Source organism: Copadichromis virginalis, linkage group LG11 (genome assembly GCF_057382275.1).
Source record: "Copadichromis virginalis isolate Kocher_CV1m ecotype Utaka linkage group LG11, C_Virginalis_male_GT1.1, whole genome shotgun sequence".
Classification (NCBI taxonomy): domain Eukaryota; kingdom Metazoa; phylum Chordata; class Actinopteri; order Cichliformes; family Cichlidae; genus Copadichromis; species Copadichromis virginalis.
Window position 1 is genome coordinate 37,476,651 of NC_140628.1, and position 20,086 is coordinate 37,496,736.

Sequence of the window (20,086 nt, forward strand, 5' to 3'; positions counted from 1 at the left end):
ATTACAATAAAGAAAAGTCTAACTTTTGAAATCAAGTGAAGGTAGTTTTAATGTTTTAGCTTTTTTAATTGTATTTTTTAATAAACTAAAATATCATTCACATCTAGTTTTAATTTTCATCTCGGCTTTAATTAACTATTACAACTTTGATGAGAGCATATACAATCCATTTGTAGAATCACCATCAAATTGACTTTAGTCACAAATAAGGTTTTGATTTTTTCCCATCCTGAAATTATATTTCTACCATCATTCACTGATGTTGTGCGAGTGTGTTAAAGATTTAAACTTAAAACTACAGTTCCCTGTGACTCCTTCGGCGGCTGCGGCCGAGCGGACGTTCAAACACCACCGAAGAAGAAGTCATTCGGCAGAATGGGGTGATTTAAATGTGGAGGTTTAACTGAGCTTTATATCGTATTTCTGGCCTCTCTAAGAATTTCAACACCAGACTGTGGCTGTAGATACTTTCCTTTCCCCCGGTGCTGTTGTCATCTGTTGGCGGCTCGTTGTGTGAGTAACTTTGGGTAATAACAAGCCCGACTTCTGCGGTTGTACACCATATTTGGCCGAAGAGGAAGCCGCGGCTGTAAACACTGACCCACGTTATCTGCGGCACCTGAAACGGAAGGGTGCAGGAGCACCAGAGGATGGTGGCCGAAAGGGACAAAGACATAAGAAAGCTGGGGTCCAAGTCAGACAAAAGTAAAAGTGAGCCGAAGGTGCTGCGGCTTTAGGTGGGCAGAGTGCGGCAGGATGAACTTTCCTGCTCTGTCAGCAGCGCTGAAAACAGCCGAACAACCACTGAGTCAAGTCTGGTGGTAAGTACAATGAGTCGATATTGAATTAGATGGAATCCACCCACTCATTTTTCTATTCATCTATCTGTTCATCACATGTAGGTGCAGCTGCTCCTGCACAAATTTCCCCCAAATGCCATGACACAGTGGCGGCTTTTCCCCGTCAACACGCCCACTCTGGTGAGCCCTCACCTGTTAAACAGGACCCCAGTGGCTATCATTGGTTGCAGGTGTGTGAGGCCAGTTTGCTGGACCAGCAGGGAGGGTAAGCATCAAGCCAAGTAACATTTGTCAAGAAAAACTATAAGAAAAAGATAAGCTGGGGCTGACTGAGTAATAACACTGACTAGGCAGAACGATGCTTCTCATGCGTGTTTGCAAAGTAAAACCCCCAGATAAGGCTGTTACAGTAGAAATACATTACGTGAGAAACGTGATTCGTGGACAGACGCCTGAAAAAACAGTCAGGTTTTAAAACGAACGAGGTAGTAACAGGTAATTTAGCTTCCCTCCTACACAACTACAGGTTTCAGTCGTTTGTGGTTGGCAAAGTGTGCATAGATTTACCCATGAAGAACCTGGGGCAAAACAGTGAGCTGAGACTGATTTACTGATACTGCAGTTTTAATGCCAGTCTTTAATCAGTCCGAGGAAGGACCTCCAAACACACAAGAACTTATCACATGATTTTCACTACACAATACTGCCCAAAGAACCCTAGAGAAAATCTGCAAAAAAAATTTCTACTAGTCTAAATTATCCATTCATTTATTCTCGTCCACTCATCCTTGTCAGGGTTGCAGGAGCCTATACAAGCTGTCTTCAGTTTGTACAGGTTGCCAGTCAGCCATAGGCCTAACACTTAGAGACAGACAACCATTCGCACCTATGGGCAATTTAGAGTTACCAGTTAACCTAACCTCACTAACTGCATGTCTTTGGACTGTGGGAGGAAGCCAGAGTACCCAGAGAGAACCAACACAAGCACGTGGAGAACATGCAAACTCCTGTGTGGAGTTTGCATGATGGTGGAATTGAACTCAGGACCTTCTTGCTGTGAGGCAGTAGTTCTAACCACCATGCTGCCAGTCTAAATTATGCTTTTTAAAAAAAAAAAAAAATTTATATAGTAGTTTCATGCCAAGAGAGAGCATTTTGCCTTCGTTGATGGAGCAGTGTAGATGCACTGTGTCGTTGTGGATGTGGTGCAGGTTATGGATGAGGACGGTGAGAAGGACAGTTGTGCAGCAGAAGTGACAGATGGATTCAAGGTGAGGTGGGATTACATCAGGTTTTCAGGTCTGTAGTCAGATTAAAGAGGAGGTGGAGGTATGCACTGAGGAGAAGAGGAATGAAAGCCAGCAGAAGCATGACAGAATTCATGTGTGCGAATGAGACAGGGAGACAGATGTTAAGGTGAAGCAGCAATGAGAGGGAGTGTTCGCCCAGGGCGCCAAACAGGCTAGGTCCGCCACTGAGCGGGTTGGTGTGGCAGAAGAGGATGCTGAGGATTGAGTGAGGTGGAGGCTGAAGAATAAAAATGAGAACTTAATGTATGCAGTACTCATTTTATACAAAAATTATCATGAAGCTAAAAAAGAGCATCGTGACAGATATCTTGAATGCTAGGAAAACAGGGAAGTGGAAAGAAAGGGAAACGAAACATGACTTAAGTGAGCAGCAGTCTCCAGTGCTTCACCTAACGAAGCAACAGCTGAACTGTTTTTCTAGAATTGTCTTATCTCACGTGTAGCAGAAAGGAGGAAATAGTCTGCTCAGACAAACACTTTGCACTACTGGAATCACTGTGCATGGTTTAGGCCAGGGAGCGTTCCCAGTGTGCTGGGAGGGAGCTCAGCAGGGGTCTTGGAGGTTAAAATCGGCTAATATCCGATTCGACCGCACTGGGTATTCACAATCTCTCTTCAGGTAATGTTTAGAAGACTTTACGGCTGCAGTGAATGTGTGAAAACTGCTTTCGAGTAACATTATGAAACTTTTGAGGGAAGTACTGAAAGTGGCTTCTTCATTTTAATGATTCATCGCATCGATGCTGAAGCACAGACAGCGCTGTGTGTCTAGGTGGAGGCTTTTCACACCATCTTTGAGTGCGACCTGCCAAAAGAGGTTTTAGCACAAACGACAGCGCTGTTGAAAAAAGATTTTTTTTAATGTATTTAGATAAACATTTCATCCTCATAACTGTGCCCATTATTAACGGCATTTAATTTTACGACATTTTTTGATCACTTTAAATACATAAACAGCACATCAGTCAGAAGGAAAACATAAGTACACTTCTAGATTTAAATTGGAGTCATTAGTTCCAGATTAGGTGACACTGTCTAATTTAAATAATGTGCATCTAGGCTTTACTGCCACTTTAAGGTACTGGGGGTAAAAAAGTGTGGGGGCATTTCTTAGAATCTGGTCAAGAGCTAATAACATGTCTAAAATATATGAAACATATCATGACACTGTAAGAAACTCTTTCTTTTGGGCTGGCTTCGTTAACGATGTAAATTTCATTAAAATGTTGCAGGAGGATTTAAACAGCAGGAAGAAAATCCTCAAACATGTTGCAACAGAGACTGGTGCACATTTATGCAAAAAACTTCACGGAAATTAGGGCCGATTGCTTTCGTGGAAATAACCTCTGGTACCAAGAATATACTAAAATGAAAAATGTAACATGTGTTTGTGTTTTTGTTGAAAACAAATTTGAGAATATAAATTTCTCTTGCAGTGCCATTTAACGATCTATAGGCACTGTTTTAAACAGAATTATCAGTTTGCTTTTCTAGTTGTGGTAAAGAAGCCAAAATTAAAGCCGTAGGATTTATTTCTTTTTAACATAGCTGAGTTTCAAACAGCTCAGTTTGTTTAAAGCTTATACATCTGACACTGTTGATGGCTGTCACTGTAAAATCAGCCTGTGAAATACATCGTCTTTAAGTCCAAACCTCTAGAAATGTAGCTTGAGGAGTTAAGTCACCACATGATCGTAAAACAGTGGTAACAAAGACATTTAAATTATAAACATAATGCACAAAATATACATTTTTAATTCAGTTACTTGTATATTTTTTAACTATCAGCCAGAACTACAAGCACCACCGCAGAATGTGTAGTCTTTAAAGTAATCTTTGTGTGTTATTTTTGCATTTCAGGTATTAGATTGTCAATACAAGTATCTAAAAATTGTCTTTTTTCCTGCATTCCTTGAAGTCCTTCAAATCTTTCATTTCAGTGATGTGTTGTGTCATTAAAAACAGTGATCATGGAGAAGCCTGTCACTGAGAAATGCATCCTTTCTTTTCCCAGTGATGCTAATGACATATCTTTACAGCCTTCTTTCTACAGCCCGGTGCACAATCTTCATTTATTTGAGTTTTCGTCAGGATTTTCTCTTTATTGTCTCTGAATATTGAGTATTTTTCTTCATCACTTCGATGAATAAGTCACTGTTGCTAACAATCGGGCTATCCTGCCTACTGCCTTTCTAGCTTGAATACTTGGAAAAAGAACGATGGTGGGCCCGCTTACTTACCCAACAAAATTTATTCTACCCTTTTGACATTTGCTGAGTCAGAAAGATGTAGGTTGAAACCTCTTTATCAAGATGCCTTTTATTAATTATAAATATTTGATTCATAATTAGCTTTGAAACCAGCTAGTTCACAGAAGATGTTATCACAGTCACTACTTAGAAAACCACCAAGTTACTGTCCCTTAAGAAAGAATTCAGACCCCTGTACTTTAAAAAAAAAAAAAAAAAAAAAAAATCTGTTTTGGTTTTAGTGACAAAGTGAACTTGTGTTTTTAGAAATGTTTTGCAGGTGGCTTTAAAGGTCACAGGTCATGTTCTGGTTAAACTCTGGTTAAGTAAATTCAACCAAAAATTAAAAAGACATCATCAAAGCACAGATATCTGGTGGTTACAACACCATCACAACCAGAGATCTGTGCTTACTGTTAAGAAATAAATCATGATACCACTACCATGCTTCAGTGTAGTGATGCAGGTTTTGGCACTACTGATGGGAAAAATAAAGAATTTATATCCCTTTAAGAGATAAATGATAGATGGATCTGAATACTTTTGAAATGACTGTAACTTCAATTGAAAAACACAATTAAATATTGAAACTTTTAAACACTTGTGTTCAGACATAAAGATTTTTTTAGATTCTCATGAGCACTGATCAAGACCCACTGATCAATGGCCATGACTACCATTCACAGATACTCTGAAGCTCCATTTCATAGATTTTTTTTTTTTTTTTTTTACTTACAAAACTTTTTGTATGAGGTCACAGCAAATGAATCCCCCCAAAATGGGCATATATAGATGTGACTGTGAGCACAGCAGCTTGAGCCACGTGCTTTTCAAAGCTTCTGTCTGTCAAAATGCTTCAGAGAAGATAAACTGAGGGGCGTGCTAAGCCCAGTATAAAATAAATAAGGATTATTTTGAGCACTGAATAATCAAAAAATACTGCACTGTACAAAAGTCTTGAGTCACCCCTCATTTCTTTATCTTTTGTTTCCAGTAAGTCGGGCTTCCTTGTGATGGTCATAAAGTGGTCTCGAGTGATGGATCTCCAGGTGTTTTGAAGGTCTTTCCAAGTTTTTCCTTTTGACATTGGCTGTTTGTTTTTTTTTGTTTTTTTGGGGGGGGGGGTTGGCTCATTTTAAGCTCAGTTCCTATACCAATACATTTTCAAAGGAATGTTTGTCATCACGTAACAGACGGCTTAGCAGAGATCTATGAAAAATTCCAAAGATAATACAGTATAACAGGCATAAAATAATATTTTGGCATCAACAATGGATTTCAACAGAGCTGCTAATCTCAGCATTGTGTCCGTCATATCCTTGGACAAGTGGAGAACAAAAGAAGAAGAGGGCTGGTCTAAAACGCTGTCTAGGAAACAATCCAGCAAATATCTGACACAGAACCTGAAAGATCCATCTGACCCTTCAGATCCGGGGTCCCCAATCCCAGTCCACGAGGGCCGGTGTCCCTGCAGGCTTTAGATGTGTCCTTGATCCAACACAGCTGATTTAAATGAATAGATTAACTTCTCAACATGTCTTGAAGTTCTCCAGAGGCCTGGTAATGAACTAATCATGTGATTCAGGTGTGTTGAGCCAGGGTGAGATCTAAAACCTGCAGGGACACCGGCCCTCGTGGACTGGGATTGGGGACCCCTGCTTTAGATGATCCATCTGCTGTTCACTAAAGCCTCATCAGTAGAATGATGGTAGTCAAGAAGTCATTTTTAAGAAAGTGGGTTACGTTCCACCCTTAAAGGACTGGGGATAAGGGAAAGTTACAAAAGGTTTCTGTGTTGGAAAAAAAAGGAGACAGGGAGCCAAAATGGTTCAATTAAAGGGTTTTAGTAATGTTTCTATTAGTAATTAACCTAAAAGAGATAGACAATCCACTATCACCTTTTAAAGAAGGAAAACAAAACCCAGGAGTTGGTCATTAAACTGAGAAGCTAAAAAGGGTTAGTAACCAAAACGGACTCCTCTCCACAGAGCAAACAGCCACCACGCACAGCTCACTAGCTCAAAAAACCAACAAGGCTCTCCAGTGCTAGAGCGCACCTTTTTCAATTAAATACTCTTAATTGCCGATTAGTCAGCTGTACAAAAAGGGCATCGCCTAAGGCAGGAGAGACGGCAGGACACGCCCACACGAGTTGTGTCATTTATAATCTTGGCTGTATTCTGTGTGCTGTTGTTATATTTTTAGTTCTAAAAATTTTTATTACCATGAGTTTTCTCAGTTAGTAAAAAAAAATGTTGGTCTTGTTGAGGGTGAAAGGTAAGTTTGTATTCACTGTGAAACCATGAAGACTCTTTGTGTTTCCCTTCTGTAAAACCCTTTGCTTGGCACTCAGACATGATTCTCACCTCCTCGGGAGAGTTTGGATAAGCCATTCTTTAAATAAAGCTGCATAATGTATATCGCTATTGTTGTTTTTTACATTTTCGATGATCAGGATTCAATGCAGTAGCAAATTCTTTACTACTGTTTGTTTCAGTTTGATTTTTCTCACAGGGGTCTGAAAGACTGAAACTCCTGAACTTGGTTTAAAGTTTTTCTAAGAAGTGTGAGTAGGTTTGGTTTGCTTCCTCTTCCTCTTCTGAAAAGGTGGTTACTGTACTTCCTGCCTTTGCACTCAGAATACACCAAGCAAAAGTGACTCAAGGATGTGTACTAATTTCATTCAGAAGTAATAATAATAATAGTAATAAGATAAGATAACCTTTATTAGTCCCACACGTGGGAAATTTGTTTTGTTTTGTCACAGCAGGAAGTGGACAGTGCAAAAGTTATGAGGCAAAAATTAGAATACAATAAGAATAAATACAGTACACAACTGTACAGAATAGAATAAAATACTATATACAGTAGAATAAAATAAAATAAATATACAATAAGATAAAAATAGAATACAAATACTATATACAACTGAGTAAAAATACAACGATGACAAAGGATTATTGCACTTAGTATTATGGTATGGTTACTGTGTTTAACCATGAGTTTGTCATGTCTTATGTTTTTAGGTTTTCTAGAACATGCATATATTCTGTGTTGTCCACAGTTTATTGTCTCTGTTTAATTTATTTGCTTTTAATTCCTCCTTTTTATAATTTTTTGGTAACTTTTAAAAAAAAATTAATGCTGTTTTAAAAAAAGTTGAATAAAAATGAAATGTAAAAAACAAAAACAAGCATATTTTGAATGTAAAGTGGTTATTTTTTTCTGAGTTTTCTTTATTGTTTTACTTATTTTACCTAGTGAATAACATTTATTACTAAAGATCACAACCTGTAGATCCTCTCTAGATATGACTAAATGTAACTGCTGGTTCAGATTACAGTCTGTATATCCTGTAGTTACGCTGTACTGATAGTTACATTAATTGTTAACCACATGTCCATCCATCCATTTTCTTCTGCTTATCTGGGGCCGGGTCGTGGGGCAGCCCAAGCAGAGAAGCCCAGACCTCCCTCTCCCCAGCCACCTCCTCCAACTTGTCCGGGGGAACACCGAGGCGTTCCCAGGCCAGCCGAGAGATATAATCTCGCCAGCGTGTCTTGGGTCTGCCCCGGGCCTTCTCCCGGTGGGACATGCTGGAAAACCTCACCCAGGAGGCATCCTTGCCAGATGCCTGAACCACCTCAACTGGCTCCTTTCGATGTGGAGGAGCATCTCCCGAATGGCCGAACTTCTTACCCCATCTCTAAGGGAGAGGCCAGCCACCGTTTGGAGGAAGCCCATTTCCACCGCTTGTATCTGCAATCTCGTTCTTTCGGTCACTACCCACAGCTCATTAACAGCACAGTTAACAAAATGTAACAAAAATAATCCAGATTAATGTCCTATGGGGGGGGGGGATGAAATAAACTGCATAACCATGTGTTTGTGCTAGCAAAATGCTATCAAGTATCAAACCTGGTGATAAACGTCTGTTAAGTAACACTTCTAGCACGTTTTAAAATGTTGACTGCTTATTGGTTCTATATTCTAAATCTAAATAACTTTTTAGACTGACAGACTGAATGTGAAGCAAAAACTCCTCATTCTCAGACAAACAAGTTGATGTGTGAAGGTACTGCTACAAGAGTCCGTCTGAATTATACCGGATCACAACAGCTACGGAGCACAGCTCCAACCTCTCCGTATCATCAAACATTAATGCACAATAGACCTTATCATGTCAGTAGCAGACGTACATCCCTATGTCAGCTCCACAACCCATGTGTGACCATAACAGTTTATATTATATTTTTGCATCATCATTCCGTATTTTGAAATCCTAATGGATTAGAATTGTTGAGATAATCTGTGGTTCTGTTCTTACAGCGTTACTGTAACATCAGGTTTCATTTTAATTTTCAGGCATGCAGAAGTTGGACCCCAAAGGCCTTCTTCCTTTGACCACAAAGCAGTGGACCTCCACTGCTCACAACAGGGTGGACCCTTGGCTGCTGATTCTTACCTTCATGCAGTTGCTCTGACCCTTCAAACAGGACCAGTTTGCCTTGAGAGCCCCTGCCATCCTCAAACTCCCTCAGAGAGTGGAGCTCTTTGGCTCACCCTGACACTCAAACCCCTCTTAGAGTACAGCTGCTGCTCTGTTTGAGATGGTCTGGGCATCTGCTAAGGTGTAAGTTGTTTCAGGCAAGTCCTGCTGAAAGGAGACAGATCCAGGACAGACTGAATGCATTATGGGGCACATTTACAAACAGTCTGCACCAGAACAAAACCCTCTTTGGCTGTTGAAAATCTACTGTCAATATTTACTAAAGAGCTGCAATGTCACTTTTCCCACAGCAGGATGGTTCAAAGCTCTGAGTGCAGTGCCTTAGCTTTGGCTGTGCCCTGTAGCGCTTCACTAATTCCTCTTCCTGAGTCTTTAGTTTTGTTTCCTTTGCCCTATCAGTGTTGTGTGAATTTGCCCAGCTTAGTATATCAGGACGTGCATCTTTTGCCTGTGCATTCTGCTACAGGAGCTGAAGTGACAGATAGGCAGAAGGAGGTCAGACTGCTACCTCCATGACTGGACTATTGTTCCACATAATTCACACATAATTATCTACTTTCTCCATAACCAACCAACCAAATATAAGGCTGCTGCTACCTGTCAGTCACAGCTTAATGAAACTGCAGCCAAACAGGAAGGAACATTTACAAATACGTAGTACTTTGGTAGATGCAGCTCCAGTCAGTCTAAGAATAGCACATAAAAGGCTTTCTGGTATCTGACAACACAAGTGATTATGTATCTCTTTTTTAAGCAATACTTCTAGAGGTTCTCGTTTCACTGGAAACCATCAAAAAGCAAAACAGCACTGTTCTAAAAATACCGCGGTCACAAAATTCATCTGCTGTGTGAACCTCCAGATGCTGAGACGCTTCCTCTGCCGCTGCAGTCGGTACAGGATTTAAGAACGTTGGATCACAGACTCTGCACTGAGCCACAGCTGAAGAAGAAAATGGTAAGTATCACCAGATGTTGGAATTTTATCAGTTTTAACTTGTGTCAGTTTTCACTAACGTTTGCATGTGATGACTGGGAAATGTTTTCTCTTTATAAGGTTTATTGATAATTTTAGAAAACATAATTTGGGCCACCATATAATGCAAGTCTTAAATTATATTTACTCCTCAGTTGTTTTTGTAGTTGTCCTTTGCTCTTGTATGCCAGTGCTGTTTTTTGGTACTTTAGCATTTTGCTTGGTGAAGTCTGATGACTGGTTGATTCTCATCTTGACTTTCTGGGCTTGGCGGGTCAAACTGAAGATGATGTAACTTTAATACAAATAAGGTGGACTGTGCCACAAGGAGGGGAGGGAGTTGTAATTAGGGCGGCTGCTGTGTTCGCTTCGTATTACTCCTCACCCCCCACCCAATCCTGTGGCTTGTCATGTCTTTCACAAAGTTGTGCTGTGGACATTTATGTGCTTTTTGTGCAGAGGAGTTTTTTTGTTTCCTGTTCTTATGCTGTCCTACCATGGAAGAACAGCATGAGTAGAGGTCTCTTTTTTTCCTCTTGTACTTTCCCATTGTTGTGTATATTTCAGTGTTTTTCTGTAACGCTGCCGATCTCCGACTTGTATCCCCATGTAATGTCTGTGTTGTGTCTATATAAGGTCGGGGGTCCCATTTCACTGCAGGGCAACCTGCATGTGGCGAATAAAGCTTTGATTGATTAATTACTGTGAGACTCTTTCTTCCTGTGGTTCTGCATTCTGGGTCTTTGTCAAAATAAACTGAATTTTTACCAATAAACATTTCTCTTTAATTGTAATAACAGTTTAGCGGTTTATGTACTTCTGCAAATGTAAGCAGCTGTTAGATGTATTTGTAATGGTGTGTTGATATGGAGTAGTATTAGTCTTGTCATTTTTTGTCGTATTCTTTCCTGGTTGATATGAACCATGTAGGACCAAAGTTTGTTATTTATAGCAATTATTATATATAGTTTTTTGGGGAGGGGGAATGCCACATGGCGTATATACTAATGAGTTAATGTGCACGTCATTCTTTCTGTGCAGATCTCTTACTTCGACCTGTCTGGAGGTTTGTCCAACAAACACAGTGTGTGGAGGACAATGACAAAGCTTTTTACTAACGCTTTGGCCAAAAACATCAACTGGAGGGGAAGAAATAACAAGCACAAAGTAGAGAACCTCACCATCAAGAGAGTTATCCTCAGTGAGTGTGCTTCTACAGGACACACAAGAAAATATGGTGTATTTTAAACAGTTAAAGCATTTACTTACTTTCATGTGTTCACTTTGCTCCCCTTTTACCCCTGCAGACGCAGTCAGGCAGAACTCGTTCTGTAAGGATGCCGTGGACGAGGAGATAGAGAGGTATATAAAGCGATGGCTGCAGCTGGCAGGAAACCGAGATGGAGGAAGAAAAAGAAGACAGGAAAAGGGAAAGGAAGCGACCAGCATGGGGAACTACTGTGTAGAGTAGCACAAAATGCATCTGCAGCACATGTTATTTTGACTCTTACATCTACAGCATGAGATGAAAAGAAAAATACTATCCCTCCAATGAATGCTCACAAGGCTGGATTCATCATGTCGTGTTTACCTGTCATGTGATGCTACATGTAAGTTAGGACCTGATGGACACAACCAGAAACACAAACACAGTTACTTTTTAAAATATTATTTAAAAAATGCTTGCACTTTTACTGTTATAGCCATTGTAGTTTGTTCGAGTTCATCATGCATTACACTACTATGCATTTTAATCATATCTCGGCATCAGTTTATAATGCCATTTCCTATAATCATAATCATATTTATTCATTTTACTCTAAAGATTATTAATTTCATGCAGGAAGATCTTGTAGTCATCACTATTAAAACATTTATTGTTTGGGACGTTTAAGGATGCTGTCTGTTTATGTCATGTGTGAGCATGTCAGTCCCAGCCACGAAACGCACTAAAGTGGTGATATCAATAAAATTACATCTTGTTGTTAATTTTTCTACATTATTTGCTAGTTGCTTATATTTTCTTCATAAAAACGACTTCTCCTTTTGCACTTGGTTTCAAATGTGCACTGTGTGGAAACTAGTGACATCTAGCGGTGGATTCGTGAATTACAACAACCCAAGCATGTGGTAAATCAAATTCAAATTCAAATTTTATTTGTCACGTACACAGTCATACACAGTACGATATGCAGTGAAATGCTTAGACAACTGCTCGTGACCTAAAGAAAAAAAGAAAAGGCTATGAATAAGAGGAAATAAATATGAAAATTAAAAAGGGTAAATTTAACTAGGAAGGAATAAAATAAAATATAAAAATTAAAGTTAAAAATGAAATAACTGTACAACACAAATTAGAATGAAGGGTAAATTTAACTGGGAAAGAATAAGATAAAATATATAAATTAAAGTTAAAAAATAAAATAACTGTACAACAAAATACACAATACACAGTATAGAACTATATAAGAATGTATGAAGAAATATAAATATATATATACACAATAACAGCAGCAGTAGATTATCTGGTGACTGTTTATAAGTTTCCACTAGTGCCATCCTGGTGTTCTCGATGGGAGAGATTCTGCTCACTGTGCAGATATGAAAGGCTCATTATCAGCTTACAACAAAAAGAAGCTCACCAGTATTTTCAATTATGTTTAATGTGACAGCTGACATAATTGAAAATACTGCAGAATTATTATAACTATATTCCATTTCTGCTAATAGAATCCTAAATCTTACACACTGTCTTCTTTTAAAATGATCCAAGTGCCAGTCAGTCTACATCCATTAAGCCCATATTATCAAATTAAAAATGAAAATTAATTCACCCCACAATTGTAGAGTTTCCAGGTAGAAGCTTTGAAGCTCCCTCACATTGGACAGGAAGTTTCAGCTCTGAGGAGTCTGCTTGTCCCAGCCACTGAAAAGCATCAGTATAGCACGATGCTGGCTCACAGAGTTTTGCACGTTCGCTCATGCTTGTGCAGATTTTGTCTGGGAGATTTGGCTTCATCCATCATCGGAAAATGTCATAGATTGCTGCTACCCAGGACACTCAGAAGAGATCTCAAGAGTTTCACTTCATGGTAAAATGAATGAAGTTTTATTTTTTATTTTTTTATAAATTCACAAATGTGCCAGGAGGATTTCCAGGACTTATCGGGGAAACCAAACAACCTCTGGCGAAGCGGATGGCACAACACAGAAGAGCCACCTCGACAGGCCAGGACTCTGCAGTCTATTTACGCCAGTGATGAGGGTGTACACATCCTGGACAGGGAGGAACGCTGGTTTGAGCGTGGAGTCAAGGAGGCCATTTACGTGAAAAGGGAAAGACCATCTCTGAATCGAGGAGGGGCCTAAGGGTACATCTTTCGCCATCTTACAGTGCTGTGATTGCAGCCATTCCCCAACTCTCTGTGAATGATACTCATGGCCATTGATCAGTGGTCATTGATCAGTGGGTTTTGGTCAGTGGTTGTTGATCAATGGTCATGAGAATTTGCATAATTATGATTAAGGCACTGACCTCCCAGCCCATTGTTCCTTCAGTGGGCTGGTTTCAGTCATTATGCAAATGTACTGTTTATAAGATTGGGGACACCTGCAGTCAGCTGAGACTGAAGAAGTCACTTGGATGAGTGACGAAACTTTTCCCCCACAAAACGCTACGTCCAGATGAACAGAATCAACTTTTGGAGATTTACTTTCCTGGATGATTGAGAATGCATCAAGAAATTCACAAATACTTATGATTTCAGAGTGCATGGATCATTGCAGAATAGTTTGGCCAAATGAAACCAAAAACAAGCGAGGCCTCTGAAGCAATTATTGGCAAAGCAAGGTACATTAATTTATATAGCTCGATTCAAACACAACAATAATTTAAAGTGATTTACAAGAAGAATTAAAACAACTTATTTTCTTTTTAGAAAAGAAAATATATAGATTAAGAATAAGTAGAAAAAAAAGATCCATCCATTCTCTTTTGCTCCTTTGCAGTTAAACAACAAACAACAAACTGATCTGGATGATTTTACTTCAGAAATATTTTAAAGATTGCTAAAAGATTTTAAAAACTTGACTGTGGTATGGGTGATGAAATTATGCTAATTCAAAAGGATTAGGACATAGTTTTATCCCCAAAATAAACCAAATAGTGCTGAAAATGTTGATAACCTGTGAGTTTTGGATTGAGTTATTTCCTTAACTATGAATTTTAAAAAAAACAGTCTGTCAGATAAATCTCTAGGTTAAAGAAAAACTGCTAATAGTAACTGTTAGTGTAGTTAGTCAAATGACCAGTAGTCGGTGCTATCACCGTCAAGTCAATATTTATTGACCGCCACTTGTAGGCGAAGAAGATAATGATGCCCCTGCTGCTTCTGTTGTTCAGCTAGCGGTAATAGACACGGCATCAGTGACATTAAGAATGTAACACTATCATTTTATATTTTTAATCACTAAAAAAAAGCTTTAATTGGTGTGTTAATTGTTGTTTTTTGGAGGGCGCATGCGCGCGGCTTATCGCTTCAGTGAGCCAGCGCATCCTCACATTTAACGCTAGCATCTCCCTCTAGCACAGCCTGTCAGTACAAGTCAGTTAAAGGAAACATGGATTTGGTCAAAAACAGAACTTTGCACCCACATCTCCGCGACGACGAGGCTCTGGTGGTGGAAAACGCCATCCGGCTGGCCATAGACTCTGTGATAAACGTTTTGTACGGCGTAAACAGCTCCAAGAATTACGAGTATGAGCGGATGGTGGCCGACAGGGACAAAGAGATCCAGCGCCTGGAGTGCAGACTGACAGAGATGGAGCACGAACTGCAGGTGCTGCGCCGGCAGGGATGCACTTGCGGGCTGTTCAAGAACGAGCACAGCCTCGGCAGGTCCCGGAGCTCCGGTGACCGGCAGAAGGGAGATCAGAGCGACTTTGATCCGGGATGCGTTGACACCGAGCTGACAGCGGAGCAGCAGGACTGTGAGACGAGTTTATCGTGTAAGTAAACACGAGCGTCACTTCTGGCTTTGCAGGTTTAGGCTGGTGACAAATTACAGCCTGTCAGCTGTTACCTTGAGTCATCCCTTTGTTAGACCCACTACAGGCCACTAGTTCACAAGAAGATGAGAGTAATGTCTTTGACAATTCATAATTGCCTGTAAAGTCCTCGGGATCATTGACCCCGAAACGCTTCCAATCCCGACTGTCTGATTGGGATTTGAACCGAGAGAGGTTTTGTTGGAATTGCTCCATGAAGGAAAGTAGATGAGAATATTAAAATGAAGAAAAAGAAAACTGATCTTCCCAAAGGCCAATGGCCATGTCCTTTTACCCCTGCACTTCATTTGTCAGGGCAGGCTAGAAAAGAGCAGCTAGTGCATGCTGTGCAGATATATCAATTAAAAAAATTAATCTACTCGACTCATTGCCACCCACCACCTTATTACAGAACATTTCTATAATTTCCTCTAAGATTTTGTCTGCTGTTGGGGACAGGAGTCTGTGACCTCTATGTCAAGCACCGGTTATGCAATCTATATGAGACTTGCTGTAATGTCAAGGGGCCATCCTGGGCTTTCTATTCATGCCATATTCATGGGGGTTAGATTTGCAGTCCATACTTGGGGTGGATGTAATTCTGGAGGTAGAGCAGGCAGTGTTACTGCTGTTAAGAGAGGGGGTGGAGGAAGGCTAGACATTATAGCAGGAAGGAAAAAGCTCAGAGGAAGATGTATGAGCTTCTGACCCCCTCTCCATTATATGGAAAATTGTTTAATGTAGGGCTCTGAAGTTTTTAGGCCCATATGATAACTAGAAGGGGAAACTAGAACCTTTCCAGTGGAATTCATACACACCCAGTCCCACACACACAAGCTAGTTTGAGTTCTTCCTTTTTGCTGTTGATTTATATAATTAATACATAGAATAGAATTCAACTTTATTTATATACTAAAAGTGCACTAAATCCTATGTCTCCTGTCTTTATCAATTCACTTCCAGCCATACTGAAGTTGGGCAGATATTATTTTATTTATTTATTTTTAGCATGAAACCGAAAAACAGGGCAATGCTAGCCACGGCCACCAACCAGGTTTTAGAAGAAAAAAAAACAGAGCCCACAGACCACAGGGAGGTGCTCATTTCTGAAGGTAGCATTAATACCATACTGAAAATGGGTTGAAATTGTTTTTAATATGACACCTGAAAAAACTACCAGCGGCCACAACTACCAAACAAGTGGTTATAAACTGAAACTAGGCAACCGGGTTTGAGAAAAGGAAAAAACAAAAAATCAGAGCACACAAACAAGTGGGAGGTGCTCATCAACAAGACTGCCATGGAAAGATGATTCCCTTCACAGGCTGGTGTCCTCTCTGACAATTTCAGAGCCCTAGCTTACACATTTTGCCCTTTTCAGGCTCCTCAAAGGCATGTCCTCCTCTCAGCTCTCATCTTCTCGCTCTCATGTCTGGTCCTCCTCCACCTCATCTCCTGAAGTATTATTCCACTTCACAGTTTTGAGTAAAACCATTTCTCACTGAGCCCTGAGATTTTTTTAAAATATATATAGAACATGAAAATCCATTGTAGTGAGTAATGATTTACGAATATCAGAAACTTGAGTGATTTTCTATAGAAGTCTTTTGGAGTATATCAGGGAAAAGGTGCCTGTTATTGTCATTTCAAGCTCTTGTTTTTAATGCTAAACTCTACTCACACTGAGTTGCATGTTTCATAATTTACATGAATCCATAGTTGTGTTATAAGCCCCCCAGTTCATCTTCTGTGTAAAAGAAGCTGTTGTAGCTCCTCCCTCTTTAAGGAGTACTGCCTTTTGATTGGTTGCATCTAGAAAACACAGTGTTTGAACGACTTGAGTACATGTGACTGTGGATATTATGGAAATATAACACACAAAATAAGCCTTTGTTTGTTTCCTTTCTTTACAGTGGGTTTTTTCACAAGACCCCCCTCACACGTTTCCTCCCACAGCCAGGAGTCAGCTCTTCCATCTTCCCCCAGCAGAATGGTCCTGGAGCACAGCTGCACCTCCCGCTCCTCCGAGGTTTCGGGTGTAACAGAGTCAGCCAGAAATATGCCGACATCTCCCAGCAGCCTCGTGGTCAAACAAGAGCCATGTGACGTCGACACGGTCTTAATCAAGTGGGAGATGAATGAACATCAGCAGAGCACGGGCAGTCCGTGTCAGGACAAAGAGAGTCTCAGTGTAAAAAGTAATGCACTCTGCATTTAATTTATTCACATTAATATTCTCAGCACTGGAAAAGCAAATCCTCTACTTCTCTTTGTTTTGCTGTTTGCACAAATGAGAAATATTATATAAATATAGGGCATTTTTTCCACCCGGTCCTGTCACATGGTGCCATTGGGGGAAAATGACTCGTCTGTTTTAACAATGCTAAACTCGTCAGTATCACTGTTTTCTAACTGACCCATCAAACACTGAAGATCTAACATGGAAGTCTGGTTTTGGAATCTAGCAACAGAGAAGCTTGAAAATAAATACAGCCAAAGGAAAAAACACTGTAATTAAATACAGTCATAGTAAATATAATATCAACATTGGAGTGGTACGACTAAAAATATGTTCATCTCTAATGATCCATGTAGAAAAAATGGAGACCGGAGAAGGAAGGACGTTCAGGGAGAAACCACAGGCAGACCCGGGCGGAGCTGCAATGACTGAGGCAGAGCACATGAGGTGAGTTATATCAGAGAAACTAATGAGCTGATAATCCAGCGACGCCTCAGAGGGGATGCTAATACAGAAACATAATAATTATTTACTCGGGGACTTGATGATTTGTTGTATTTTTCTCTATAGTGTTGAAACCAAAGTGCTTGTTTTTGTCTAACTAGCAGTCAAAATGCAAAAGATTCAGTTGAATAAAAGAAAGAAAAGCAGCAGATTATTGATTCATCGTCACTGTGGGAGTGCAGACTGAAGTTCTCTACAACAGCAGCGTGCAGCCATCACCTTTAAACTCATCTGTTACTGAAAGTAACGCTGTCAAGGCTGTAAAGGTGGTTGTGAGAGTTGGGCACCTGTGATCCAATTGATTATAATTTAGTATCCTCTCATTTTGTTGAACTTATGAACTCATTATTATTATTATTCCACGTTTCTTATATCTGTTTCAAATGAACATCTCTGTAAGGATTTACTTGAGACAACCTTTTACTTCTTTATTAGGCTTTTATTGCGATACTTCCAGGAACGTGTTATGAAACCTCTGACCAACTTTATTTGAAGAGATATGGTGCATTAGATCATCTGTGGACCCTCTGACGACAACTTAAATGTTATTCTACCACAACAGAGAACAAATGAGTAAGAGAGCGAGAACTGGGGGAATATAGGGCAACCTCAGCAGTGCAGGAACTTAACACATACAGTGTGTTTCCTGTCTCAAAACGGGACTTAGTGGGATGATTACGCATGTAAGCACAGTTTCTCTGCGGGCTATGAGTCTGTGTTACCCTACTTAACCGAAGTCCGTGCCTCGTATCTTTTTTCTTTTTTTGGCTTTCAATTTTAAAAAATGTTTAAAGGTAATTCCTTGAGACACTGATACAGGACTACAGCTTGGAGGCTAACCAAGTAAACACAGAGCACAAGAATTCCCAGGGTGTTTTTCAGTTGATTCATTTATAATATCTATTAGTTTAGAAGAGTCTAACAGAAATAATTTTGGTGTAAAATCTTTTACCTCCTCAGGAACAAGAAGAAGAGCGTGCCAATGTCGGACCTGCCAGAGGAAGCTCAGAGACTGAAGAGGGCAGCCTGGAGAGCAGCTTCCAGACGATATTATGCTCGAAAGATAGCTCGCCAGCAGGCAAACCCATCACGATCCAGCCCCTTCCCCCACATCGCAAACTCTCAGTATTCACAGCCCAGCTCTTTTGTGGATAAGAGGAGGAGGACACTGATATCGGAGCTACCCGAAGAGTCTCAGACGCTGCAAAGGGAAGCTTGGAGAGCCGCATCCAGGAGGTACTACGCTAGAAAAATCGCTCGGCACCAGACGGAGACGACACAGTACAGAAACCTGCTGGAGAACATAAACCCATCTGGAGACACGCAGGGACCCAACAGGGAAGGACCTCACATGAACACTGGAGGAATAATGTGCAGCTGATAGACAGCAGTTTTACATTTTAGATGTTTCTGTTCAGCAGATTGGAGGGTCCCTTTTACCGCGGTGTGAAGAATAATGAAATCTGACTGTTTGTGTTTTGGTGGCTTTGAATTAATGATGGGAATTGTCTCAGGTCTGAATAACATGAACCTGGTGTTTCAAATGAGTCAGCTGTGCATTTCCTCAGTTCATGACCTCTTGATGATGTGTTAGGCAGCAGGATTCATCAGAATCCTAGTACTAGCAACATCGAACCTTCACATATCACACATTTCAAAAATATATCAAACAAAGAAATATTGGAAGAAATTGTCTTGATGTTCTTTAAAAATTATAAATTAATCCGGCTCCTGTCATCCTTCTGCATCCAGGAATTTTTGGTGGAGTCATGCAGTCTCAGACTGTTATTGAAGTTAACCTTCATGAGATCAACTCTACATTCTGATCTGTCTCCCTTCATGTCAGCAATATTTGCATGTACGAAACTCTTACTGGAAAAGAGCCTGAATAAATGTATCATGACTGAGGCAATATGCATAAATCCATGGCACTAACTAACATGGCAGAACAGCGCCCCTGGAGTGTAACATCTGTAACTACAGTGTGAGTGCATCAATTGTGGCTACAATTTTAGCTCAACATCTTTGATTTCAGTGTCGGGTAAAGAATTATTAGTTCAGACAATGCTGGTAAACTTTAAAGTGTATTTTTGGACTTTGTCAAATATTAAAAACACGATTACAAAAACTGTCCCTCCCCTTTTCCCGTTGAAATGAACTCTCAGCAGTTTCTGGGTTACACTTCAGTATTTGAAGCAGGCAAACAGGGTGAACACAGAAATGTTACATTTCTCATTTTGCAGTAAATGTGTACAATAAAACAAAGTGACAACGTTTCCATTTGTTTGTATTTATTTATTCTAGAATATTAAACACATCCGCAAACAATATCTGTCTGGAGTCCCAAAGTTTACAGCACACAGAGCTGCAGTAAAGCAGCTTGTTTAATCTAGAACATAAGAATGGTGACACTGTGCATGAATATATTTCGGTGTTCTGTAGTCGAGCCTCTGC

The 20,086-nt window shown here is 40.0% G+C and overlaps 2 protein-coding genes across 2 annotated transcripts; both read left to right on the forward strand.

The window, feature by feature from the left end:
* Nucleotides 1-374: 374 nt before the first annotated feature.
* Nucleotides 375-11,839, forward strand: LOC146699380 (uncharacterized). Its single transcript, XM_085472290.1, has 5 exons — nucleotides 375-821; nucleotides 903-1,065; nucleotides 9,730-9,824; nucleotides 10,884-11,043; nucleotides 11,150-11,839. Exons 2-5 carry the CDS (start codon nucleotides 939-941, stop codon nucleotides 11,311-11,313), a joined length of 546 nt encoding a protein of 181 aa, XP_085328416.1. The 5' UTR covers nucleotides 375-821; nucleotides 903-938; the 3' UTR covers nucleotides 11,314-11,839.
* A 2,328-nt stretch (nucleotides 11,840-14,167) lies between these two features.
* On the forward strand, nucleotides 14,168-19,881 carry LOC146699381 (uncharacterized). The gene is made up of 4 exons (XM_085472291.1): nucleotides 14,168-14,850; nucleotides 16,803-17,087; nucleotides 17,485-17,575; nucleotides 18,593-19,881. Exons 1-4 carry the CDS (start codon nucleotides 14,463-14,465, stop codon nucleotides 19,011-19,013), a joined length of 1,185 nt encoding a protein of 394 aa, XP_085328417.1. The 5' UTR covers nucleotides 14,168-14,462; the 3' UTR covers nucleotides 19,014-19,881.
* Nucleotides 19,882-20,086: the final 205 nt, after the last annotated feature.